Below are 27,771 nucleotides of genomic sequence, written 5' to 3' on the forward strand. Positions count from 1 at the left end.
TCAAAGGACTCTAAAACTGCTCTACTAAGTTTTACCTGGTTTGCACTTAGTGATGGGCTTTTCTGTAACCCCCCCCCCTTTTCTGTTCTGATTCCCATGGTAACTTCTGCATGTGAAGCCCTCACATCTAACATTTTAATTGTTGCTTTCTGTGTGCATGCATCTCATTTGTTCACACTTTCATTAATTCTTCCAAGTCTTAAAGCAACAGGATGGAGCTCAAATGGTGGAATTCTAGGCAGGGTGATGGGACAGGTGAAGGTTATCTATCTCCCTTTGACTTAGGGATATATCCACCTCCTCAGCCTTGGAGCTCACCACATGCATGAATTACAGGGGCAAGGGCAGAGGGGTCTCTGGCCTTCCCTGGTCAGTACCTTGCTGGTACAAGTGGTGGGCCCACTAAGGGCAGGGTTCTCCTAACCTGAAGAAGAGGGTTCCCTAGCACAGTTCTCCTGTGGGAGTGTAACTCACCTGGGCATGTGACTCCTGTGGGCAGGGTTTACCTGGGCCACTCTAGAGAGATTCTCTTTATTGTTTACCAAAGGATGAGGCTCACCTGTGGTCGGGACTTAACTGTTGGGGGCTTATGGGGTGGTTCAACAAATGACAGAGTTCTCCAGAGTCACCTTATCAAATGCAGGGCCAACCTAAGGATGACGATCTCTGGGAGAGGGCTAACCCAGGGGGCCTGGATCTTTGGGAGCCCGGGTTCACCCGGATCTTTGGCTGTACGGCAGGATTCGCCTATGGGGTGGGACTTTCCTAGGGGCCCGTAGCGGAGGAAAGCGAGGTTCCCAGGAGTGGGACGCACTTGTGAGGAGCTCATCTAGGGACTAGCCTTGCCCGTGTGCCGAGCCCGTGAGAGCGTAGGACGCTTTCCCTGGGAAGGAAGAGCTCACGAGCGGGAGGGGCTCCAAAAAGGGCAAGTTAGCCTGTGGGCGGGGCTCCCCGGAGGCAGGACTTCGGAGACGTCCTGGGGCTGGTACTCGGCGTTCCGGGGGGCGGCGCTTGCCTGTGGGCGGGGCTCTAGGAGGCGGGGCAGAGCGCTCACCTGCGGGGGTTGCTCTGCTCTCCCAGCGACTGCTGCGTGGCCCTCAGGTAGCTCTGGCGCCGCGCTGCCGTCTTGGGTGAGGGCTTGGGGCTGCCGCCGGACTCGTCGCTGTCCTCGTCACCCATGGCCTTGATGTAGCTGCCGCTGCGCATGCGCCTGCAGGGTATGGGGCCCTCGGCTGCGGAGTCCGCCTCGCGCGGGGACAGCAGCGCGGTGCTCCACTCGCCGCCGCCGCCGGGCACCTGAGGATGGGCGGACAGGCCTCAGTGAGGGTGGCGAGGGGTGCGGGGCAGCGCACACCCTCAGCGCGCCGCCGGCCGCCCAGCCTCGGGCACATCACCTGGGTAATGGTGCTCCGGACCCTGAAGCTCCCCGGCTCTCCACCTCGGAGGGTTTTGGCCTTCCATGCTGGGTACTGCCTTTGAAGCCACCTGGCAGCAGGGCAGAGCCCCAGGCTGGGATGGATACTTGAGTTCCAGAGACAGCTCTGCCACAGCTTCACTGTGTGGCCTTAAGCAAATCCTTGCCCCTCTCGGGCCTCAGATTTCTCTCTCCGTGGATCCCAGGCTGGGTGCGCCCCGGCCAAACCGCCCAGCCTATAAGATCACAATGGTATCCACTGCAGCTCCCCGATTCTGAGCACCCACTGTGTTCCTATCACTTCACTCTGTTATCTCAGAGGATAGCTTATGAACCCACTACACGGATGAGAACATCAGGCCAGAAAGAGGTCCTCAGACCTGGCACCAAGAGCCTGTCCTATGATGGGGGCAGGGAGGACTGCTCAGATGACACCAGCACATCAGTAGGGAGGCAGGGTTCTTGGAGCCAGTCAACATCCTGTATCTCACTGGTGGGTAAGCCAAGGCACAGGGTGCAGAGAGGCTTGTGGGAGTCTGGCAGCCAGGTGGTGACCTGGAAAAAGGGCTGTTTTTCCATCTGACATGTATACACAGTGGACGTTCACTTCATGATCAAAGAGTACACACATCTTAGTGCCTGCAGAGCCTCAGCCCAAGCACAGAGTGCACCCACCCTGCCATGTCCACATATCTCAGAGAGCAAGCAAGCATACCTTCCCCCACACACCCATCTCACCAAGGACACACCCCACAGCCTCCACTTCGCCACGTGCCCGCCCCTACACAAGTACACGGCGTGAACACAGAGCATACTCACACCCGTCCTCACAAACACAGTAAGCAACCACTACACCGTGGACACACTGCAACATGACCCTACTTCACTGTGTCTTTGCCTCAACATGTACAGAGTGCACAACCTCTCTAGGCTCTATACACTTCACCACAGATGTCCGGGTAACAAACATTTCTCAGTGTCCACACCATACCCATTCTTTACCTCATGCACAAATGCACACTCCCAGCATCACCATACCTACACAGACACCACATCCTTCTAGATGCCTGTACTGCCAGTGGCCAATTCTTGGCTAAGGGACAGTTCCTGCCTGGGACTCCCACCCCAGGACTCTCCCATGTCCCATTTGGCCCCCAGTTAACTGCCCAGCCAGTTACTAGGGCCTGCACATTCTATCTCCCATCTTCCCTACCTCCATCTTCCCTACCTCCACCTGTCCCTTGGGAAGGTGACATTCTATATTCCTGCTTAAAACCTGTTGCTATCCCAGCATCCCCCCACCTACTTCCCATGACCCAAGCAGGCAGCACAAACCCCAGGGCCTGCAGGGCCGTCCTTTCATGATGTTTCTGAAGCCTTTTCACATGATCAGACCAAACCACACCATTTTGAGAGAGAGCCAGGTCACACACCATCCTTTCTGATGTTTCTAAACTAAGGAAGTGGATTGAGAACCACAAAAGCCTTAAATATATAAAATACTGCCTAGATTTCATTTTCCTGCTATTGAAAAAAAATAGCTTTTCCCCCCATAGTCTCTGTCTTTGGAATTTTTATATAGAATGACAAGAACTCAGGGCTTTGTCAGACTTTGATGTTCATCTGCTTCAAAATGCATCTAATGTGTTCCCAAAGGCTGACCAGGTCTGTGCTGGCATACCCCCCAGGATGAAGCACTCACTACCTACAGAAGCAGCCCCTTCCATCTTGGTGGGTATTGAAATCTGCTTCCGTAACCTCCACCCCAGCTTGGGCTTTGCCCCCAGGAACTGTGCCCAGTTCATAGCCACTGGCCCTGCTCTTGACAGCCCCAGGGGATGTGTAGCAACAAAGATGTCTCTGAGCCTTCTGCCACTTTCCAGGAGTGTGCCATTGATGCATAAGTGCCTGAATAAACATTAACATTTGAAAGAAGCAAGTTAGTCCTGAGCTGGGTTAGGGCCTCCTGAAGCCCTCCATGCTGATCTCCATTACACTCTGTTCACACTGACATGACTATCTGTTTATGCATCATTCTCTCCCAGCATTCTGATAATCGGGGCTCTGTCTCATCTATTTCTAGCTCTGTTCACTTAAATGTCCATCTGTTCCTCTACCCTTCTCTCTTCTCACATTTCCTGAGCACTACTTCTCTGCCAGACCCTGTCCTGGGCCTTAGGGACACACAGCTGCATCAGATGTGGTCCCTGTCTTCAAGGAGCCCATGGTCTGGTGCAGACAGCAGGCAGGAAGTTGGCAATTAGAACGCTATGCGATTGGTCCTGTGGGGAGGATGGATGGCACAGCTTCCAGATTTGTCCTCTAGAGGGCAGGTACATGTTTTCGTTTCTACTCTGGGCTGGGCTCAGAAGAACCCTAATCAATGTCTGCTGAAAGCATGACCAGTGGAAGGAATCCTCTTATTAAGCAGGTACTGCCAGACACCCATTTCACAGTGTTTACTCACAGAGGCCCAGAGTGAAGCGACTTTCCAAGTAAATCTGTGGTTACAGCTGGCTCTCCGAACTGGTGCCTTCCCCACAGTCCTCACCCCACCCCTAACCCAGGCAGGGACCCACCTGCAGGTAATGGTAGGCTAGACCCTGGTGGCAGGATTTGGACTTTAGCAGGCTCTTATCCAAGGTGGCTGAGGTCTTCTGGCAGACCTCGTGGGCGTGGCTGAGGGTCAGAGTGGACCAGGAGCCCCGCTTGACATAGTTGGTGTCAGTGCCCACCCCGAGGCTGGGACAGGCAGCTGGGGGTGCAGGAGGGGGTGGTGGGGCAGTCAGCTCGGTGGTGGTGTTTTTGGCTGCTTTGAGCATGTGCCCACTGATGGTGTTGTAGGCGTGCATGAAGTAGCGTGGCTGGCTGCGTTCCGCCTGTCGCCCCAGCGTCATCAGCCCAGAGGCTGGGCCACTGCTGCGGAAGGCGCCACTCTCACCGTCCAAGTTGTCATCAGAGCTCCACCAGCCCGAGATGTTGGAGCGGCTACGCCTTTTGGGCTCCCCAGCCTTGGCCCGCTCCTTGCTCTTGGCCCTCCGGCCCTTGCCGTCCTCCAGGCCACCTTTCTTGCTGCCATTGCCACCAATCTTGCCTGCCGTGGCCTCCAGTGAGGGTGCCTTGGTGAAGAAGAGCCGCTGGACTGAGTGGACCAGGTGGCGGATGCGGCCAGGACTCTCACCACGGGCCTTGGCCTCACCACGGGGGAACTGGAGCGTACTAAAGCCATCGCGATGGATGGGCAGCTGCTTCTCAAACTGGTCCAGGAGGTTGGCGGGTAGCCGGTTGATCTTGGTGGCCTGGGCATGGCTGGGAAAGGGGCTCTCCTCCGGCACCTCGAAGTGGGAGTTATAGTGGATGCGGGGAAAGGTGCTGCTTGGAGGCGGCAGCTGGTTGTTGAGTGGGAAGAGACCATCTCCAGGCAAAGCGTTCTGGCCAGGGAAGCGAGCCTCGCGGGCAAAGGCCTCCGTGGGCGATAGCAGATAGGGGTTGCGGTCAGGCCCTGCAAACAGGGGCTCATGTGGTGGGTCCAGGCTGTCGGAGAGGTGGCGGGGGCGGCTGTCACCGAGGCCTTTCATGATCCCAGCCCTCGGGGCAGGGGCCGTTGCCCTAGTGGGGCGCCCGGGTTGCCTCTCCCGGGCGGCAGCTGTCCTGAGGGAGAGAAGACAGAGAATAATCAGCTGAGTTTGGAGGGAACAGGGTTCCAGGAGTGTCCTCCAGACCCCCACAGATATCAGGATTGGGAGGATTACTGAAGACTCTTGGCCTACCCTTAACATTTTGGGGTGGAGGACAAGAATACAAATGGAGGCCCACAAGATCCCATGCTGGCCCTGGAAGCAGGCCTGAGCTCATTTGGGTAGGGAATTCCAGGGTCCCCAGTATCCATAGTATGGCTCTGAGTGAGCATGTCCCCTTGGCCCCTGAACATTCTTGCCTATAAGGAAGAACATGGTTGTAAGAGGGCCAGAGAAGCCTTCTATTTTTTTTAATGTTTATTTATTTTTGAGAGAGAGAGAGAGAGAGAGAGCGCGAGAGCGAGCAGGGGAGGGGCAGAGAGAAGGGAACAGAGGATCCAAAATGGGCTCTGCACTGACAGCAGCGAGCCTGATGTGGGGCTTGAACTCATAGACCTCAAGATCATGACCTGAGCTGAAGTCGGACATTCAACCCATTGAGCCACTCATGCGCCGCCCGCTCCCCCCCCCCCCCCCCCAGAGGAGCCTTCTAAAGAGTGGGGTCCAGGATAGGGCCTGTCTCACCTGGGTCTGAGGGAAGTACTGTCCAACTCTTACTTTAGCAGAGGATTCTTACATCAAAAATAGACCCTCTATAAAAACCTGCTCTGTCCCTCAACAGATGTCTACCAAGTGTGACTTCTGCACTAGGTGCTAGAGGCTCCAACATCACAGAAGCCAATAAGCCCATTAGCACATCATTTCCAACTGGGATAAATTAATGATGGTCAGCCTGGAACAGAGTTCCCAGTGAGTCAATAACAGGAGCACATCCTCAGGACTGGGTGGACAGGACAAGGCCTTGGTTGAGGGTGGCATTTAAGTGGAACCACTATGACCCAGTTTCCCCATTTGTAAAATAGGGCAGTTGGACTGGTTAGATCTTCCATCCAGGACCATGCAGGAAATACCAGTCTCAAACTTAGGCAAGTACCTTTCCTTTCTGGGCCTCAGTCTTCCCGGAGGGGAGTTAGTGAGGTTTTTGAGCCCTGGCCCCACCACCAGCTCTACTCAGAGGAGTCCCAAGGCTTGCTGTGGACTGTGTGCTCGGTGTGCGGAGTATCTGAAAGTAATCAGTGTGGCTGGAACAGAGCAAGTGAGGACAAGGGCAGTGGGGATAGAGCTCTTGGAGGGGTGGGCCAGGTCAGAGTGGCCAGGCTCTGGCTGAAGCCAAGAGTGGTAGGCAGAATGATCGCTCCCAAAGTTGCCCACGTCCTAATCCCCCAAACCTATGATTATGTTATTTTACATGTTAAAAGGCCCTTTGCAGATATGATTAACAATCTTGAGATGGGGAGATTATCCTGGATTATCTGGAGGGATATAGCCTAATCACATGGGTCTTTTTAAGAGGGGAGCAAGAAAGTATCATGATGGAAGCAGAGATCAGAGTGATATGGGGTCACGAGCCAGGGAATATGGGCAGCCTGTAGAAGACAGGAGAGGCAAGGAGTCAGATTCTCCTCTACAGCCTCCAGAAGGAAGGCAGCCCTGTGACCCATTTTATGACCTCTAGGACTGTAAGATAATAAATCTGTGTTGTTTTAAGCCACTAGGTTTTAGAAATTTGTTACAGCAGCCATAGAAACTAATATACCAAGCATGGGTTCTGGTGTCTGAGACTCCCTCTCACCCCTCAGAGCAGCTCTTAAGGCAAATTCCAGATCCCACCAAACACTGCATGAAAAACACTGGCCTAGGTGAAACCTCCATCATATAGATGGGGAAACTGGGACCCTTAGAGGGCAAGAAGTTCCCCAAGATCACACAGTGGACCCAGCGTCTGGGGCAGTGTGGGACCCACAGCTCTTCCTATTCCTCTGCAGAGCTGTCTTGCAACTGTCACCTGGAGCTGGCTGGCCCCCCAACCCTCGAGAATCTGAGGATTATTTTCTTGGACCTAGCCATTTTATGACCAACTATGCCCTAAGCTTTCCTAAGCCCCGAGACTTTTGCAGGGTCCTCCTGGCTCAAAATCTCCCCCTTCCTGCCAGAGACCCTCCTTGCCTCTAGGAGCCTGATGGACCCCACCCTGGAGGCCAGAGCACTGTCATGACAGTCCTTGTGGCTGAGCAGCCCCTTGGAAGCATCTCTGCTTCCACCAGGTGGTTGGTGAGAACATTTATCCCCAGGCTGGAGAGGAAGTCCTCTGACTGACATCTTTATCTTCATTATCTTTACCATATCCTCACAATGGCCACATGAGGTGAGGGACCATGATCTCCATTTTACACATGGGAAAACCAAAGCTAGGAGAGGCTGTTCTCGCCAAGGCAAAAGAGGTAACTTGGACGCCAGCCACCCGTCAGTGTTCCAGACAGTCAAGGGTCCCCCTCCACTCTAGGCAGCAGTGGCTCCCTCCGGGCAAACCTCTTCTTGAAGACAATTTCAGGCAAAACCACCCCTACATCCCTCCTGCCCCCCAGCCTTTTCTTGGCTTCCTTGCATCCCCTGAGGGCCACAGTGATCCCTGGGCTCAGGGGCCAGCCTCCTTGGCTCTCCAGCTGGAGAACTGTGTAGCAATATGTCCTTGATGCCCACTCAACTAAGGACAATGATACTGAAAACTGAGAATGCTATTTGCAAACACAACCCTGCTGGCTCGCTGGCTTGGCAGAGGCCTGATGCCCCAGAAATGTTGGAGGTGGAGAGGGCTGGTCATCAGGAGCAGAAGACAGTGGCAGAGCACTGCCCCAGAAGTGCACACAACACTTAGTTCTCTTAGCCCAGTGCATCTTCTCCAGCCCTCCCAGGGAGAAGTTGGCTTCAATTTCACAATCCTGGGTTGCCCCAACAGGACCATATGAGCCTAGAACCATGCCTACCTCCCTAAGCCTCAGACTGTGTGTTTGTCAAATGGGGCCAAGACGAAGAAGTGAAGGAAGGTGGGGGCAAGTGCTTGGTGAATTGTGAAGTGCTGGCATGTGCTCATTCCCTGGAGCACAAACCCTGGCCCAAGACTGGTGGTGGTCTTGACTGATGAGGCTCCTCACCTGGCTATTTGGGGTGGTTGGGTCCCTGCCTTGGAGGTGCTACTAGGGTTACAGAAGAGAGAGTGGGGGCTGCCACCCTCAGGGAGACCTCTAGAGACCAGATAGACAATTTAATGACCACAAGTGACCGCTAAACTTCTTTCCTTCCTGTGACTAGGCCTTCATGTTAAAAGAGTCTCTTTCTGGGATGCCTGGGTGGCTCACTTGGTTGAGCATCTGACTTCGGCTCAGGTCGTGATCTCACAGTTTGTGGGTTTGAGCCCCGCGTTGGGCTCTGTGCTGACAGCTCAGAGCCTGGAGCCTGCTTCAGATTCTGTCTCTCTCTCTGTCCCTCCCCTATTCATGCTGTCTCGCTCTGTCTCAAAAATAAATATAAAATTTTTTTTAAAAATTAAAAAAAAAAAAAGAGTCTCTTTCTCTGACTTCTGGGCCCGCATGTCTGTCCTTCTACTCCACCTTAAATGCCAGTGCCTCCCAGGGCAGTGGGTGGGCACATAGTGTCCCCACATCAGTAAAATGCTTTGACATAACCCAGTGGGGGCTCATGACACACACATGGGCATCTCCTTAAATTCTTCCCTCTTCTGACTTTCTATGTCCTTCCCCTAGTAACAATCTCTGCTGTGCCCGAAAATGATTCCACCCCTGTCTCACTTCCTACAGTCTAGGTGGAGCCAGCCCTATCCCAGAACCCCAGGAGTGGACACATGACCCAGGTCTAGCCTATCAGCCCTTCATCCTTGAGTACTAGTTGGCTCGGAGATGGAAACGGGATCTTTGCTAGCCAGTGAGAGTTGGTCCTGGGATTATGGCTGGATTCTTCAGGAAGAGGTGTCTTACTCTTCAGAAAGAGGGCTGCTGTGCTTGTCAGATGTCAGCCTGGAGTCTTTTGTCAAAAAATCTTGCTTAAGTCTCAGATATGAGAGTCAAGAGACTTTTTGCTTAGTCTGAGTTGGGTTTCTGTATCTTTCAACAAAGAGCCTGACAGATACTGGCCTCCCATCCAACTGATCACTATAGCAGTGGCTGTGGGTGCTTGCCCATATCTCCCATGGACTCATCACTGTGGTGCCCAACAGACTGACTCCCAACCATCAACATCTGCATCCCTGTGGGAAGCAGGGGAGCTTTCTCTAGCAGCTGGAGCCTGTTCTGCCCACATGTGGCTGGCAGGAATTGCCACAGTCTTAACAACCTCCCCTCCCCTAATCTAGCTACAAATCTCAACCAGTGACTGTTGGAGAGCTGGTGTATAAATACCCCCTCAGGTGGGACAACAGAGGAATGGGCTCTACACTGACTCCTGGAGCTGCCCAGTGGCACTGAGCTCCAGTTGCTTGCAGTGGTCACTCTCTTCATTGGCTACCTCCCCTTCCCTGACTTACCTCTTCCCTTCCACGCTGTACTGCCTGTTTCCAAATGAAGTACTTGCACTTGAATCTTTGTCTCGGGCATGCTTCTGGGAAACCCCAGCTATGATAATCACTGAGTCACAGTGATTCTGCCTCAGTTATGTACCCTGATGCCATCTCCTCTCTGTATCCTCTGCCTATGTCACTCCCACCCCTCACCTGGAAGTCTGTACAGCCTTCTCCCTGGTCTCTCTGTGTCCACTCTAAAACTCCTACTATTCAGGTTCCAAACTGCGGCTGGAATGATATTGCTAAAATGTCAAAGCAATAGTATTCTTCCTCTTCAGTGGCTCCTCTTGGCTCTTGGGACAAATGCTTGACTCCTGAGCTTGGCATTCAAGGCCATTGGAGAGATAGTCTCTGGAGACCTCTAACCCTCAGCTCCAGCCACGTGGCTTACTGGTGCTAAAGAGTGTCAGCCTGGGGAAGTGACAACTTAAGTTCTCACAGCAAGGCCACTCCAGGCCTGTTATCTGGATTTCTTGACTCAACCCAGGCCCCAGCCCCCTGACCCTCCTGGTCTGCAGTGGAAGAGGCCAAGATTGCCAGCTGAGAAACAGAGTGTGAGGAGGGTGGGACAGCATGAGGAGGTGCCTCAGCAGAGTGGAGGTCGCAAAGGCCCAGCATGGTCTAGTTTCTGCCAGTTTCTCCAGCTTCGTCCCTGGGGAGCTCCCCAGGGGCTCCCCATGCCAACCAATGTCATTGTCTTCCTGGATTTTCTTCATAGTTCTCATTGCTCTTGGAAACTCTCACATGTTCCTTGCTTGCTAATTTATGATACATTGTCCCCTGGATCTGTCCTGTCCAAAATGGTGGCCACTAAACCACATGGGCTATAGAGCACTTGAAATGGAGCTAGTGCAACTAAGGAGCTGAGTTTTTAATTTTAATTAACTTAAATTTAAATACCACATGTGGCAAGTGGCTACCGTATTGGACAGTATAGTTCTAGAACTTCAAACGCACCTCCAGGAAGAAATCTCCTCCATCTCCCCCTATTAAAGCTGGGGTCCAAGATACTCTCTTCTAATGTCTTGTCCACATTTTTTAGTTGGAAACTTAATTCACTGATTTTATGATCTTTTATATTCTAATAAATGTGTCATTGGAAAGGCTAGACATTTCCCCCTGAGTACCTATTTGGCTGCATCTCACAGATTTTATTTCCCCACAAGTTTTTTTTCTCCTCTTTTTAAAAAAACTGAGGTGAAAATCACATAACATAATATTAGTCATTTTAAAGTGTATAATTCAGTGACATTCAGTACATTCACAGTGCTGTGTAACCACTACCTCCATATAGTTCCAAAATATTTTCTTTTTTTTTTTTTTAATTTTTTTTTCAACGTTTTTATTTATTTTTGGGACAGAGAGAGACAGAGCATGAACGGGGGAGGGGCAGAGAGAGAGGGAGACACAGAATCGGAAACAGGCTCCAGGCTCTGAGCCATCAGCCCAGAGCCTGACGCGGGGCTCGAACTCACGGACCGCGAGATCGTGACCTGGCTGAAGTCGGACGCTTAACCAACTGCGCCACCCAGGCGCCCCTCAAAATATTTTCATAACCCAAAAGAAAATCCAGTCCCCAATGAGCAGTCCCTGCTCCATCCTTCTCCTGGCCCCTGGCAGCTGAGCCACCCAGACACCCCCCACCTTTAAAAACATTTTTTTAAATTCTGTTTAACTTTTTGAGGAAATCCCAAACTGTTTCCCACAGTGGCCCCACCATTTTACATTCCTAACAGCAATGTATGGGTTCCAATTTCTCTACCTCCTCACCCACAGTTATTTTGCTTTTTTTTTTTTTTAATTATCCCCATCTTAGTAGGTATGAATTGGTATCTTGTTGTGGTCTTGATTTGCATTTCCCTGATGACTAATGATGTTGAGAATTTTTTCATGTGTTTATTGGCAATTTGCATATCTTCTTTGGAGAAATGTCTAAGACTTTCGCTCATTTTAAAATTGGATGATTTGTCACTTTTGTGGTTGAGTCGTAGGAGTTCTTTATATATTCTGGATATTAAACCCTTATCAGATATATGATTTGCAACTGTCTTCTCCCGTTCTGTCCCTATAGGTTTAAGTTTGTGTGTGTGTGTTTTTAAATATTTATTTATTTTGAGTAAGAGAGAGCAGAGAGAGAGAGAGAGAGAGAGAGAGAGAGTGTGTGTGTGTCTGTGTGTGTGTATGTGTGCAGGTGCAGGGGAGGGGTAGAGAGAGAATCCCAAGCAGGCTCCATGCTGTCAGCACAGAGCTTGAGGCAGGACTTGAACTCACAAACTGTGAGATCATGACCTGAGTGGAAATCAAGAGTGGGACGTTCAACCAACTGAGCCACCCAGGTACCCCTCCCTACAGGTTTTAAATAGGTAGTATTTTTCAACTTTCCCTAGGCTAGCCACTCACCCTTTCCTTGCTCATTAGCACTGATGCCCTCCCTTCCCTCCAGCATCCCCTGGCCTGTCAGTTCCACAATGAGTCCATGTTCCCACAACCTCCTTGTGGGCAAGGACTGGTTCTACTCATCTGGGGGACAGAGGAATGAGAAACAATCTGGAGATGGACACGTAGTGGAAACTATGATGGCCGCCCACGATTGAGGCACTTACATCTCCAGCTGCCAAGAGCACTGGCTGCTTACAGTTCACACGGGGTACCTGGTACCTACTAGGACTTGCTCTCAGCTAAAGGGAGATGCCTTACCCAAGGTTACACTCCTTCTCGGAGCAGCCAGCAGCCAGCAACTGGTTGATGTGCAGGCACCAAAGCTTGGCCCCCTTGCCCAATTCAGAACAACCCTGAAGGGCCACCCCAGCTCCAGAGCTGCCCAAGGGGTCAGCAGAGGCCTTTGTTGTAACTACATCTCCATTCAACTCCTCCCTCTGCACAATCCTGTGCTCCTCACCTCAGAGTCAGTTTCCTGGGGAAACTGACCCTAAGACAGGACGTAACTGGGTTCTACTGCTTTCCCTCCTCACCGAGGGACATATGGCAATTTAATCACTCCCCCTAGGCCTCGGTTTCCTCTTCAATAACATGGGGAAGAGGATCCTTACTTTTCAAGAATAGCATGAGGATTAATTGTGATATCATATGGGAAGCATCTGGCACTTAGGGCTCAATAAACATCAGTCATACTCCCCTCCTCACCTCATTGCACTTCCTGGGGACAGGCCAATGCTTCCAGTATAGAGACGCTACATAGCATCATGGCAAGTGCAGGCACCTGTACCTGCATTCACATCCTGGCTCTACTCTTGCTGCAACCTTGGACTGGTCACTCCGGGCCTCAGTTTCCACCTCTAGGCAGCGGGGGTTTGAGTGAGGGTTATGTGGGCATCTAGTCATGCTGATTCCCTTTGAACACTCTTGGTCAGAGTTCCTGGGACACTGGGTACCAGCCCATCAGCCACCCAACGCCCAGGGGTGGCAGGAGCCTCACCTTGGGGAGGTCTTAAAATAGGCAGGCCTCGGCCTTGCAGGGGAAGCAGCTGGCTGCCTCACGCTGCCTTTGTCTCTGAGCTATACTTAGGCCCATCCGGGTGCCCATAATTATCTCTCATTAATATAAGCCTCATTGCCCTCACGGAAACATGAAGGAACCAGCGGAGCTGCTGCCTCCCTGGGAACACTCCCTGCTCTGTGGTGCAACCGTGTCTGCTGTCACTACTCTCATCTGCACACAGTGGGGGCTCCCTGTCCTACCCCAGCTCATTCTGGAGCCTGAGTTGGCCTGTGAGCTTAATTAGGGACAAGGCCAGGAACGGAACCCAGCATGACTCTTCCTGAAGCAAAACTTACCTGATTGCATCATTTCCCTAATCTAGGACCTTCTGTGGATCCTCTTCTCTCCTCAGTTCAAATTCCTTGGCGAGGCAGTCAAGACCCTTGCTGACGTAACCCCAAACCCCCACATTAACAAGCCCACTTCCCCTCTTGACAGAGCTCCCCTTAACCAGTCCAAATCTCTTACTATTTCCTACTTATATCTTCTGTATTTGGTGGTACCAGCAAGGCTGGTTTTGTCTAAGATTGAGTTAACAGAGATCGACAGTCGAAATGAAGGGAGGGGATAGTTCTCTTCAATGCTGAACCCTGTGGTTAAGAGATAGAGAACTAGAGCAGGGTACGGGAGGGTGAGCCAAGTGATGAAAGGCTGGAAATGATGTGGGTGGAATGGCAGAACATTCTGGGGATGTTCACAGCAGTCCACGGAGGACATAGCCACTGCCGTAGGCATGAAGGGAAGTGTGGAAGGAGAAGGAAGAATGGTTCTATGGAGCCTCCAGGGCCTTGGTATTGCCTGGGGCAGGGATGGAGGTGGAGGTAGGCTGTGTTACACTGTGACTTCATCTCTGGGTGCCCCTCCCATTCTCCTCCTCCATTCCTTGCCACACCTGCACTATCTCTTGCTGGCTTCTCCTCCTCTGACCTCTGAGTGCTAGAGGAACTGGGTGCTCTTTGCTTCTCTCTACCCTCTCTCTCCTGCTGATCTCATCCAGACTCATGGCTTTAAACACCACCTATATCTGACAACTCCTAAATTTACTTCTTCCGCCAGTCTCTCTCAAACACCAGACTCCTATCTCTGCCTCCCTGACATCTTGCCCTGGATGTCTGACAGGTCCAAAATCGAATGCCTGATCTCCCACCCACCCCAACCTGTTCCTCCCACAGTCTACCCCAATTCTGCTCATGACAACACCATCCTCCTGCTCACTCAAGTCAGAAACCTCAGGATCATCCTTGACTCCACTTTCTCCTACCCCTATACCCCATCAAACAGCAAACCCTTCAAAACACTCCACCTTCAAGATATTCCAGAATGCCACCCTCGCAGCCCTGCCTAGGGTCAGGCCCCCATCGTCTCTCACCCAGACGACAAGACTCCCATGGCCCTTAGACTAAAAGCCAATCTTCTTACTCATCTTGTTTCTTCTTGCTTTTCCAACCTCATTTCCTGCCCTACTCCCTCGGGCCTCCATCCTGTTCCTTGAACACAGGTCATTAACTCCCATCTTGGGGCTCTTGCCCTGCCTGTGTGTCAGAAATGCTCTGTCCCCCTTAACACCACATGACTAGTCCTTTGCTTCATCAAGTCTCAGTGCACAGGCTACCTCTGCAGAGAGGCCAGCCCTGACCTCCATCAGGAGTAGCACCTCACCTGCCAGCCCTCTACTGCATCGCCCAGATTTAGGTGTGACAGAGTTTGGAACAGCAGGGACAGGGTCTTTGTCACTGTTGTGTCACTAGCACCCAGCATGGGGTCTGGACACAGGAGAGGCTTATGCAGCTTTTGCTAAATCAAAGACTGGCAGAAGGTCTTGAGATATGCCTAGAAATGATGAAGACAGTGAGGCAGCTCCAGGATGGCGAGTCTTCAGCTCCAGCTAATCATAGCGATCATTTATTGAGTGCTTACTGTAGACTAGGTGCTTCCCATATGTGAACTCATTTAATCCTCACTGCAGCTCTCCTGGGGGGGATGAGCAGTATGCTCTGGTAGTCGGGCTCCAAATGCACCCCAGTGATCCCCATTTCCTGGAAGTCATGTTCCTGTGTATGCACCCCTTGCCACTCCCCTGCCGCAAGACGAGTCAGGGTTGACTAGATAACCAGTAGGCTATTGTGAAAATGACCGAGTATGACTTCTGAGGTAGGTCAGAATGGACACTGCCTTGCTCTCTTGGATCACCAGCCTTGGGGGAAGCCAGCCACCACGTTGTAAGGACACTAAGCAGCCCTAAGGAGAGGTCCACATGGGGAGGAACTGAGGCCTGCCGACAGCCAGCACTAACTGCAGAGCCGTGTGACAAGCCATCTTGGAAGCAAATCCTAAGCCCTCAGTTAGGACCCGGGATGAGAACAGCCCAGGCCAACAACTTGACTGGAACCTCACGATTGTCGCTGGGCCAGAACCACCCACTGAGGCTGCTCCTGGGTCCCCGACTCTTAGAAACTGTGTGAGATAATACACATTTATTGTTTTAAGCCACTGGCAAGTGTTGGTATAATTTTTAATGCAGAAATAAGTAATAAGCCCACGAGAAAAAGCACCTCAAATGGCTAAAGTCAATTGCCCTAGGCCCCTCAGCTGAAGGGGGGAGGGTGGGCCCTGGTGTGAATCAATCTGACTCCTGAGGCCACATTCCATGGCTTTGCCCACAAGGCTGAGGTTCCAGGATCCTTTTCATCTATGACAACTCCGTTATGCTGATGAATTCAGGGTCCGAATTGCTCCCAGCCTAAGTCTGTGTCCATAGCAACTGTTTGAAAAGCGTAACATTCAATCAACTGGTTGTTGGTCAATAAGAGAGCAGGCAATGGCTCCAGCTGCTCAGGACATGTGGCCGACATTGTCCCCACTGTCCTCAGAGCAAGGGCTTCCTCCTCTGCTTGAAGCTGAATTCCTGTGCTGCCCATCCTGACGGTGAACTCCGAGGGGCACAGATTTGGGGCTGAGGGGTTCTGTGGTGACAGGCTGTTTCCAGGCCTCTCTGACACCACACCCCATTTAAACCTGCCTAGGCTCAGCTGAGGCTCCAGAGGTCACAGACCAACCTTGCCCCAGCCCCGCCCCCAGTGCTCATCTTTGTGTGGTAGATATGGAAAAAACAGAAGGACACAGGCCTAGACCCACAGAACAAAGGGACGATAGAGGCAGAACCACAGAGTCAAAACCCATAGAATCACTTTACCCAGTTCCCTTAAACTCCTTCAAGGTCTCCCCTTGCCCTCAGGCAAAACTCCAGCCTCCTCCTACTGACTCAGCCACCCTTGGCCTCCTCATATGTTATTTCTCCAGCATCCCCAGCTCTTTCCTGCCACAGGGTTTTTACACATGCTGTTCCCTCTGCCTGAACATTTTTTCCTTTCAACTCTCCACATATCTGGCTGCTTCTGTTGATTTGAGTTTCCGCTCAAACATCACCTCCAAGGGCTCTTTCCCTGACTCTTGTGTCTAAGATGGTTCCCCCATCCCACCCTACTTTCTCTCTTGACCCCCTTCTTGATTTCCTTCAAGGCACTTCTCAGGATCTCTACTTATTCTGCTTGGTTCCTTGTGCACTTGATTAATATCCATCTCTTCATGGTCTGTGGGCTCTGAGATTGACGGGAAGGGCGGGGAGACCAGGTCTGTTTCATTTTCCATGCTATCGCTGGTACTAAGGACAGAGCCATCACCAAGGAGGCGCACCACAGCAGCTGCTAAATGAATGGGGTAGTCAGAGCCTCAGAGGCAGAGGCACTGGAGAGAACTGGAGCTGCCCAATGGAAGAGAAGGTTGTTGACTGTCAGGCTGCCCCATACCCCTTTCTTGCTTCTTCTCCATGTCTGGGGCCCAAATGGGCTGGTCTGGTGTTTGTGTTTCTGTTCCCCAGAACCTTCTTGAAAAATGCTCTGTCCCTAGCCTCTTCCTCTGCTTAATACCTTTGAAGCTCAGAAGAGATATCCCTTCCTCCAAGAAGTCTTCCTTGATCTTGCAGATGGGGGTGGGGTAAGGCCTTCTCTGAGTTCCCCTCTGATGGGAGCTACCACCCTAAGGACTCACAGATGGCCCCAACTGTCTCTGTACCAGAATCAGGACCCTGCACAGAGCTGACACTCATAAATGTTCATGCATGAAGGCGATGACATACATCCTGGTTTGCCCAGGTTCTGCCTGTTGCTCTGCAGTCCCTGATGGCTAGTGCCCTGTTTCATTCTCAAAAATGTCATGATTTAGATGACGAATTATATGCTCACCCATGCAAGAAGGAACATGGGTCTGTTGCTGAGATGGAGTAAATGAGGTCTGGTCTGAGATTCTTCTCTGGATTTCCAAGCCAAGACTGCCTCAATCTCAATCCATAGGAATCAGAGTCACCCTGCCCTCACCTAGGTGGGAAAAAACTGACTGGGGGAGATGAGAGGCTGATGATCACAACTGCCTCCCTCCCCTCTACCTCCAGACCTCATCCGGGGGCCACCACCAGACACTCCGGGCCTCAATGCCTTGTTCCAGTCACTCCCTGCAATGGCCCCAGGAAGGGCTGAGGACAGACCTCCCCCCACCCCCAGGCAGTGCAGTATGGAGGCTATGAATATGGGCTCTGGAACAAGCCTCCTCAAGTCTGAATCCTGGTGCTGTGTGTGCCTGAGCCAGTTACTGAACCTCCCTGAGTCCAGTGTCCTCCAGAGGCTGTCGGCTGAGATAAATGAGTTAATATAGACAGATGGCTTCGCACAGTACCTGTCACACAGTGAGTATTCTACAAGTATTCTCTGTTGCTATCCTTATCAAAAGGACCCACCATGGGCAACAGGGCTGGGCTCCATCCCTTTTCAGCCACTTGGAAGTTCAGAGAGGGGATGGAGCTTGGCCTGGATCACACAGCATGTTGGCTGCAACTGGGATCTGAAGCCAGGCTTCTGGACTCCTAGGCCAGTGTTCTCTGGAGGTGTCAAACAAATAAGGGGTGGGTGTGTTCTGGGCTGTGGGCACTTTCTAAGTGGCCCTCACATTTCCTCATGTCCCCAGAGCCTAACCGTCTAAACCTGCTCTAGCTATTTGATTAAACTTAGGGGCGCTTGGGTAGCTCAGTCTGTTAAGCGTCTAAATTCAGCTCAGGTCATGAGCTCACAGTCTGTGGGTTCAAGCCCCGTGTTGGGCTCTGTGCTGACAGCTCAGAGCCTGGAGCCTGCTTCGGATTTTGTATCTCCCTCTCTCTGTGCCCCTCCCCTGCTCTCTCTTTCTCTCTCTCTCTCTCTCAAAATAAATAAACATTAAAAAAAACAGCCTAAATACAAGTAAGTGAAAACTAAATTTAGTTTCTCAGTGCCACTAGCCACATTTCCACTGCTCAATGGCCACATCTGGCCAGTGGCTACCATATGCAGAGTGCAATACAGACCATTTCCATCGGCACAGATAGCACTATGGGACAGTACTGGCCTAGAACTTGATCGCTGCACATGGTGTTGCCCGTGATGCTTACATGGGACCGGAGGGGATAGCAATGGGGTCTTACACTCTGCAGTCCCCAAAGAGCTTCTCTCAAGCCTATGAATTGTGGAATGTTCAGCACCAAACCTGTAGTATCTTGTCCATGCTTCTCATGCTGCACTTTGCTGACTAGGCTCCAGCAGGGCCTGGGACTCACCCAAGGTCACACAGCAGGTGGAGGCTGCAAGGGGCTCAGGTCTCCTGACTCTGTGCTTGCGGTGCCCTAGCACCCCACTGCTCAGGCTGGAGAATCAGTAGTCAGGCCACGTTTGGCAGAGATGCTGGTCAACAGGAATAAGTTTTTGCTGATGAAAAAAAAAGAAAAATACTGCCCTGGGATGATCGTGGGGGACAGCTGGCCACAGCCTCAGAGCGAGTTGCCCATCAGCCCCATGCATAGCTCCCCAGGTCACGCTGGATGACTATAGGGCTGGGAAGGGGACAGAGGCGAGGCTCATCCATCTTCTCCCTTTCTCATTCTAGTAAGATCTCGAAGGACCTCAATAATCCCCTTGGCTGCCATTCATTTTTTTTTTTGTCAGTACTTTAGCTTTATTAACTAGCTGTTAGCCTGTAACAATAACAACTGTTGTGGTGGTGCAGTAGAGAAGCTTTGCCTTGACTATCCAGTAGTGCTGAAGAGTCAGTTACCCGTACAGTGACTCTATCCTGTTTTGAGAGCTCTGGTCTGCTAGGTATATCATGAGACGCAGCCTAAGCACTCCCCACCTAGCCACCTCCCTAACACAAACCTTAGTAAATGGTTTACTAACAGACTGCAATAAAGTGAGCCTCAAATCTCTATGTTCCCTATAGAAACTGGGAGCCCTCACCAAGAAAGCCCTGTAATTTACATGTTCATGGCTCCCCAAGGCAGGGATTCCTCAGTCCTGGCTGCACACTGGAATAACCTAGGGTGTTTGGCTGCCATTCAAAGCAATATTTGTTGTTGTGCTCATGGGGGCTGAGACCCTGGCTGACTCACTGTGTGGTCCCAGGCAGGTCACCTTCCCTTCCTCGGATTTCTCATTTGGAAAGTGGACATGATTATCCCAACTGTGTGGGGTCCCTGTGAGGGGATAAATGGGACTAGTTGAATGGAAGGGTGTTTGTCCACCAGGAAGTGCTAAGGGAGGAAGCGAGCAGGTGTTGGATTTCATCTGACTTGGGCTGGAATCCAGCTCCACCCCTTCCCAGGCATGTGACCTCGTGCAGGTTAGTAGGCTTCTCTTAGCCTCAGTTTCTTCACCTGAGAAGAATGGACGAGCTAAGTCACTTGCTATACAATGGACTATTAGTCAGCCATAAAAAAGAATGAGGTGCTGAGGCATGGTACAGCCACTGTATGGTTCCTTTACAGGAAATGTCCAGAATAGGTAAAATAATAGGACAGAAAGTGGGTTAGTGGTTGCTGGGGGCTAGGAGGAGGGGGAGTGAGGAATGACTTAAGTAGGTACTAGATCATTGTTGGGGGTGATAAAAGAGTTCTAGAAAGAGACATTGGTGACAGCTGACAACACTGTGGATGTATTTAATGCCACCGAATTGTACATTTTTAAGTGGTTAGAATGGTCAATTTGGTTAAAATGTGTGTTTCCTACCACAACTAAAAAAATTAAGATAGTTAACTTGTAGGATATTTATAAGATTCAGCAGGAGTCTGTAGAGCACCTAGTAAAATTTCTGGTCAGTGCTCTATAAAGAGGAGCTGTGGTTGTTACATGAATTCCCAAAAGCCTTTTAAGACCTTTCTGAAGCTTATTTGTCCAGTGCTTCCTATGTATATGTTAGCATTTTCTATTAATTGTCTTGTTGAATCCTCAAATCAGCCCTGTGAAGCGCATCCTCCCATTGGCCCCATTTTATAGAGGGAGAGTTGAGGCACTGAAGGAAGTGACTTGCTCAAGGTCACACAGGTAGGATTTGAACCCAGGCAGTTTGGCTCCAGAGTCCGTGCCTCCAGTCACCTCCCTGAGCTACTTCTTAGCTTTCAGGTAACAACGTCCCATCTGTCACCAACTCCCAGAACCCTGGGCTGCGGTCAGGGGACACAACCTCTAACTGCCTGCTTACCACCACCTTCCTAGGAGAGAACTACTAGGGGAAGGTTGTCCAGGGGACACACTGCCCTACTCTCTGGCCTCACAACTCTGAATGTGGGGCAGGCAGGCTCTGGAGGACACCTGCCCTGGCCTGTTTCATTCTGGCCCTCACTGAGGGACCATCCTGGAAGGTTGTGTTGGCAAACAGCAGAACAAAATGGTCAGAATGCCACCAGCACATTTAATTCAATTCCTCCAACATTTATGGGCCTGCTTTGTGACTCAGACGGTTCCAGCCCTTAAAGATCAGGCGGCCAAGTGCAGGAGGCAGAAATACACATAGCAATTAGAAAACACATAAAAATAAATTCCAGGAAATGCCAAAGACAGGGTGAGCAACCCAGTGAAAGGAAGGATCAATACTTGCTGGAGCACCAGGAAGGCTCCCTAGAGGAGGTGGCATTTTAGCAAGCTCTCTGAAGACAGGTTCAACAGATAAAGGTATAGGGAAGAACATTTCATAAAAGAGGAAGGCATCGACAAATCAAGGTCAGAGGTGAGAGCTGGGGCAGTGCTGGAAAAAATATCAAGTTGTTCATGTGGCAAGGGTGGGCTTTGAGAGGGAGGGAGAAGCAGATGTGAGGGTTCAGATCATGGAGGGCTTTGGTGGACCTCAGGGACTCTAGATTTAAACTGTAGGCCACCTGCCATCGAAATAGAGCAGGGCCTCTGAGGCCACTAGCACCAGCAATCCCACTTCCAAGAATTATCCAGTAGCCTTGCCTTATGCCCGTGGGAAATGGGGGTGCAAAGAGTTCTTCCTGAAAGAAGATATTTTGAAATCTTGGAAGAAAAATAGTTTGTACTAGCAAAAGTCTGAAAACAACCCACATGTCCAGGAGGAGACTGGATAAGCAAATTATGATCCAGTACACTATGGAATACTATGCAGCTATAAAAAAAAGATAAGGTTGCTCTAAGTACTGACATGAAAAGCTCTCCAAAATACACTGCTAAGTAAAAACAGCAGGGGGCAGAACAGGGTTATGGTATCTGTCTCAGTTTGGGCTCTCTCAGAAGCAGACCAGTAGCCAAGGATTTGAGTCTTTTTGGGAGGTGATTCTAGGAAGCACGGGGAGGGAGCAGGAAGCTAAACAAGGCAATAAAGGGTGCATTCCTAAACTATAGGCAAGTGAGCTCCATCCCCCCCGGGAACCCTGTTTGACAGGAGAACACGCAGCTCAGTTTCCCTGCTGAGGGCCAACGGAGCTGGGGTGTGCGTATTCCTCTCCTCCTTCTGCACCTCTGAGGGCTGCCCTGGGGGCACTAACTTCCTGGCACTTCACCCTCCCCATGTGGACTGAAAGAAAGCCCTCAGCTGGAGAGCTACAGGTGTTTCCAGAAGCAAGCAGTCAGCACCAACCAGACAGTGAGGGGAGGTGGTAGGAGTGGGCCTCCACAGCATCTGCCATGGAATGTACCAATTGTCTGTCTGGTACCAATCTGCTTATCTGTGGAAGAGCACCCAGAACACCAGAAACAGGGTGGATGGAAGAAAGGGTGGGAGAGGAACTTTTTACTATGTTTTTTTTTAGAATCAAAAACATAAGCCTTTTATTTTCAAATAATTTTGGATTATTCCAGGTTACAAAGAGTACAGAATGTTCCCCATGTAACCTTCACCCAGTTTCACCTAATGTTAACATTTTATGTAACAATGGTACATTTGTTATAACTAAGAAATTAGTGTTGGTACATTACCATTAACTAAACTCCAGACTTTATTTGGAGTTCACCAATTCCATTAACATCCTTTCTCTGTTTCAGGATCCAGTCCAGGAAACCACATTGCATTTAGTCTTCAGAATTTTGATCCACATGGATATATTATCTATTCTAAAAATTTATTAAAAATAATAAACTGCAGGTAGGAGTCATCAAAGGCTTCTGAGCAGGTGTGAGCTGGTCCGAGGTCACTGGATGCCAGCGGAGAGGTGAGCCTGGGCTGTGCAAGCAGCTCACAGCTCCCTGGTGCTGGCTGGTCCCTTTTCCCCAAAAGACAAGGGAAGGATGAAGCCTGTAGCAGAGGCTCTGGGGGTACTGCCCATATCCCCTGGGCACTCACCTCTATCTGCAAGGCCACCTCCCACAAGCACCTGTGACTCTGTCCAAAGGAGAGCTCAGCCTATGCACAAGGCAAACAGGAAATATGGGGGAGCTGATGCCCCTAAAAGTAGCCCTCAACCCTTGACAGATGGGGAGCTGGTGCATAAACACCTGGCCTCCTTACCCCTTGGGTGCTGGTAACCCTGAGTTGCATTCCACTCTGTCTCCCAGGGTCCCCAGTCGTGCACAGAAGTACCTGCCTAAATAATCCTTTACCCGTTCCCTTTCCTTCCCTTCCCCCCTCCCTAACAAGGCCTTCCTGGGATCACCTTCCAAAAGATCTCTCTGAAATCTCTGTCTCTGGGTCTTCAGGAAAACCCCAACCCCCCCAACCTGATACCTAGACTGTCAGTGCTCAGACCCCTGCCTCACCCCACTTCCACCTCAGCAGCTTCCCACCTGGAAGCCACACACACAGGGCCCTCTGGGGCTCCCCGTATACAACAGCTTCAGGTGCCTATGACTTTGCACATGCCGTTCCCTCTGTGTGAAATGGCCTCTCTCCTTGGTTGCCTAGGGACTCCTGCTCATCCCAGTAGCCCAGCCCGAGCGCCATCTCCTCTGTATTTCTCTGACCCTCGGGGGACACATAGTGAATTAGTCACCCCTCCAGCAAATCTGGAATCCTCTCTCCTGTGAGCATCTTGAGGGCAAAGATGCTCCTGAGTCTGATACACCTCACAGAGCCTGGTATACTGCAGGCACTTACACAGCAGGCTGGTGAACAAACAAACACACAAATGAATGAATGAATGAATGCAGGAAGATGTGAACAACCATTTAGGACCATTTGAAAGGGAACACCACTCACTGAGGGCCTATTGCACTAGCCCCTTTAAGACGTGGTATCATTGATGCTTCCACACCTCTGAGTCTGAGTTATCAGTCATTCTGAATGAAAGATGAGGAAACTGAGGCTCAGAGGTGAGGGACTTGTCTGGTAAGTAGTGGGACTAGGATTCGAACGCAGGTCTATCAGATTCCTACAGGCTTTCCACTGTCACATGCGCACCCCTGCCTGACCGCCCCCCCCACCCCCGGCCCAAACTGGAGCACAGAGCCTGGCTGGGCCCCTAACCTACAATATGAGCTCAGGCTGACCCCTGCTGCCTCTGAGCCTCAGTTTCCCCATCTGCACAATGTGGGGTTGGCTGGAATAGGAAGTCTTCAAGGTCTCTTACAGTTCACACAGTTTGGGATTCCAGGGTCTGCTAGCTGATTGCCCTAGGTAAAGGGGACCTAGTCCTGTTACCCTCTCTCTTAGGGATGGGAAACGGGGTCAGGCACAGTACGTGGTAATTTCAAAGCTTTTTCAAGGTCAAGAACCATCCATGATATCCAAACATCGTGCTATGAGCCATGCTCCCCACTTTAAAGAGGAGAGTCCAGTTCCCCCCAACAGGTGCCCTGTCACCCCTTCCCAGTCCTGAGACCAAGACAAGCAGGACATCTGTGCCTTGTGGAGTAGAGGTGAATCATCTGGTGTGACTTCAAGGGTGAACACTTAACCTCTACCCAACCCCTTGCCAAGGCGAGGGGCTGAATGGAGGGACAAAGGGTAGAGCACCCCACTGTGTGGCCCCAGCTCCTAACAGCGACCTTCAGGAACTTCACAGTCGGAGCCAGTGGCCCCAGCCTCCTCGTGGATGTCAATAATTCGCTTTGGTCATTGCCTCAGCACCTTCAAGGAAGCATCCCTGGGCTCCACAAGCTGTTCCTCCCTTGGGCCCTTCTCCCAGGGACCAGCCTGGCACAGTTTCTGGGTCCCGTTTAAGTCTTGATGTCCCAGTATAGGTTTGCTAACTTTGGGGTGCCCTCACTCCACCCTCTCCCTCTCTCCCACACTTGACAGGTCACCAGGCAGTCCTAAGGACACCCTAATCCAGTCCTTGCCTCCCACCCCATATTCTCTGCACGAGTGGACCCCATCAGCTCTGATCCAATGAGTCCCCAGTCCCCCCGCAGCCTCCCTGGCCCATCCACCATCATTATTAAAATAGCACATGCCCAGAATGTGTTAAAAAAAAATAGCAAGTCTCCCTCCCACCTAGGCCCCCACCATGGGAATTTCTCCTGTGGCCTTCCAGAAATGGTCCATGCCTCCCTCGCATGTGTATACAATACTTACAATAACTAACACTCACGCAGCCTCACTATGTGTCAGACTCTGTTCCAAGCACTTTAAGCACAAACATTAACTCTTTTCAACCTCCGGCAGCCCCATGACGTAGTTAACTACCATCGACACATCCACTTCACACATGAGGAGACTAAGGCGCCCACGATGAGCAAATTGCCCCAATGCCAGAGCTGGGATTTGAACCCAGGCCTCTCTAAGTCCAGAGTCCATGCTCTTAAACCACTCTAACACATTCTTGACTCCAATAACCTCCTCCTTCACTAAAGAGCCTACCTTGGCTGCCTTGCTCCCCCAACTGTCAGAGCTCTTTGCAATCCTGCGCACCCCCCCCACCCACTTCTGGGGCAGGATCTCCACCCCACGCCAGTGTTCGCTCTTCCCAGGCCACACTCCCTCTAGGCCATTGTTGGTGCCATTCCCTCTGCCTTGAATGCCCTTCTCCTCCCTGAGTCTGGAACAATGCCTGGCTCACACACCACCTGCTTGAGAGGCGCTTCCTGACCTGCGACTACCCCTCTGGCCTGTGACTCTGACGGCCGTCCCTTCCTCCAGGGAGCCCCCATGCCTTGCAAAGCCTGCTAGAGCACCTCTCTCGCTGTGTTGGAATGAGCTGTCAGTGTCCCCACTGGACTGGGAGCTTCCCACAAGTGGAGATGGCAGCTTACTCATTTTCATGTTTGCTTCATTCATTCTTTCCTTCAACAAATATTTGTAAACACCTCCCATAAGCCAGGCCAGTGCTCACCAGCAGAGCTGTGTTGTGGGGGAGACCAACATAACACACAAAAACGCCATCTCTGCATGCCCATCCCTCTGCTCCCCTTAGTCCACTCCACCCCCTCACACAGTCTCTCTAGAGAAGTTTTCAGAAAAATCTCTCTGGAAGGGGAGATGGATGAAACAGAATCCATCTTTTCAGAAGCGCAGGGATACAGCAATTACAGCCCACCAGCCCTGAGACACTGCCTTTGCCACATCAGAGGTGGCCTGGTGCCTAGAGATGGTGCCTTCTGGGGGAACATCTTGCAGCCTACCTTGGTGCCGCTTGAGGACTCTGGGGTGACCACGGGCCTCACTGTCCCCTCTTGCACGCCCGGCTCCTGACTTCACTGCTTGGGACTACTGACCCTGGGCTCGCTCTACACAGACCTGTAGGCACTCCTACAGTTTGGATCACCAAATCCAACCCCCATTATACATGCAGGAAAACTGAGGCTTGGAGGGGCCATATGATGCTTGAACAGGACCATTTAGGTTTTATAGTCCAATCTTGTCATAGCCAGCCTCCCAGCTGGCCCTCAAAGAGTTTCATCTCTTGGTACTGATACCCTCCAAGCTAGTCCCCTCCCATACTGAGTAGGGCTGACCTGAGTAATCAATAGGACATTGTGGAAATGACAGTATGTGACTTCCAGAGCTGGGTTATAAAAGACACTGCCATTTCCATTTTGCTCTCTTGGATCTCTTGCTCTGGGGGAAGCCAGCTGCCATATTGGAAAGGTCCTCAAGCAGCCCCATAGAGTGGACCATGTGGCAAGGAGCTGAGGTCTCCTATCAACAGCCCTGTGGGTGAACTGCAAATCCTCCAGCCCCAATTGAGCCTTCAGATGACTGAGGCCTTAGCAGAATCATGACTGCAACCTCATGAGGGATCCCTGAGCCACAACCACCCAGCTAAGCTGTTCCCACATTTTCTGACCCACAGAAACCATGTGATGATAAATGTTTATTGTTGTTTTAGGCTACTACATTTTGGGATACTTTGTTATGTAGCAATAGATAACCAACACAAATCTGCTTTGGAAACATGTTGACTTTGGCTTGCATGCTTCCAGAGGTGGGCAGCTCACTGCTTAACAAACCCATCTTCTCCATCGCTGAAGAGTTCAGACGATCAGCCTCTCTGGGTTTTCCTCCTTGGCTGCAGCTTTGCCCCCTGGGATTACAGAATATACAAACCCCCTCTGCCCTGGGCTGGCCATATAGGGACTGACTCCCCTCTGGCCTCTTCCTTGCCAGCTGTATAGCTCTGAGCACAGCCACCCCACTCTCTGACCTCCTTTCTCAGAGGATGAGGCTCCAGGTTCCTACCCACTCTGCTCTCTCTTCAAGCCATTGTCCAGATTACCACACACCTGAGTGGCCAAGAGGAAGTAATACCTCCTACAGAATCTGGCAGACCCAGGTTTGAATCCCAGTTCCTTCATGTGTGTGACCTTGAGTAAATTGCTTCTCCTCTCTGAGCCAGTATAACATATGGGTAGTAAAAGAGGGTCACTGGGAGGAGTAAATGGATTAATGTAATAATGGTGACAGCACAGTAACAGCAACTATTTCATTCACTTGGTGCATGTAATCCACCAGACATGTGACATACACTAGCTCATTTACCAGTCCTGCAGGGGAAGCCAGGTTATGCCTCATGAGGACACGGCCCACAAAAATGAAGTGACCTGCCCAGCTGGTAGGTGGTGGAGCTAAGATTTGAACACCAAGTGACAGCACCTGGGTCAAGAGATATCCTAGAGGAGGGGCAGTTCCTTTCTCCCAGCCTGTTCTCATCAGCAGAGCTCCAGCAGGGAACCTGGACTTGGTGCTTTCCCACTGGGGTGACGTGTGTCTTCCTGGCCCCGCTCATTTGCAGTTGTGAACAGTTTCACAGTTCGTCTGTTGAACAGAAATGTATCGTGAACCCGACAACCTGCTCAGGCCTGCCGCCGTCTCCAGCTTCCTCCACGCCTCTCCACCCGTTGCTCACTCAGCTCCAGCCACACTGGTTTTCCTGATCCTCAAACTCCCCAAGTACTGTCCTACCTTTGAGACTTTTCACTTTCTGAGCCTCTGTTGGGAATACTTTTCCCAATTCAGACCTAGGCTT

At 51.3% G+C, this 27,771-nt stretch overlaps 1 protein-coding gene across 7 annotated transcripts in view; it reads right to left on the reverse strand.

The window, feature by feature from the left end:
• Positions 1–27,771, reverse strand: part of DLGAP4 (DLG associated protein 4) — a 200,224-nt gene that overhangs the window by 81,033 nt on the left and 91,420 nt on the right. For 6 of the 7 annotated variants that reach the window (XM_040447145.1, XM_040447147.1, XM_040447141.1 and 3 more), the window contains exons 3-4: positions 3,994–5,065; positions 1,055–1,296 (exon numbers count right to left, since the gene is read on the reverse strand). In XM_040447145.1, coding sequence (XP_040303079.1) covers positions 1,055–1,296; positions 3,994–4,992 — 1,241 coding nt within the window. In that variant the 5' untranslated portion in view covers positions 4,993–5,065. Of the gene's footprint in view, positions 1–1,054; positions 1,297–3,993; positions 5,066–18,702; positions 18,851–27,771 lie in introns of all 7 variants that reach the window. The other variant, XM_040447142.1, reaches the window with a different exon arrangement.

This window comes from Herpailurus yagouaroundi, unplaced genomic scaffold (assembly GCF_014898765.1).
Source record: "Herpailurus yagouaroundi ecotype Mexico unplaced genomic scaffold, PumYag 196, whole genome shotgun sequence".
Classification (NCBI taxonomy): Eukaryota; Metazoa; Chordata; class Mammalia; order Carnivora; family Felidae; genus Herpailurus; species Herpailurus yagouaroundi.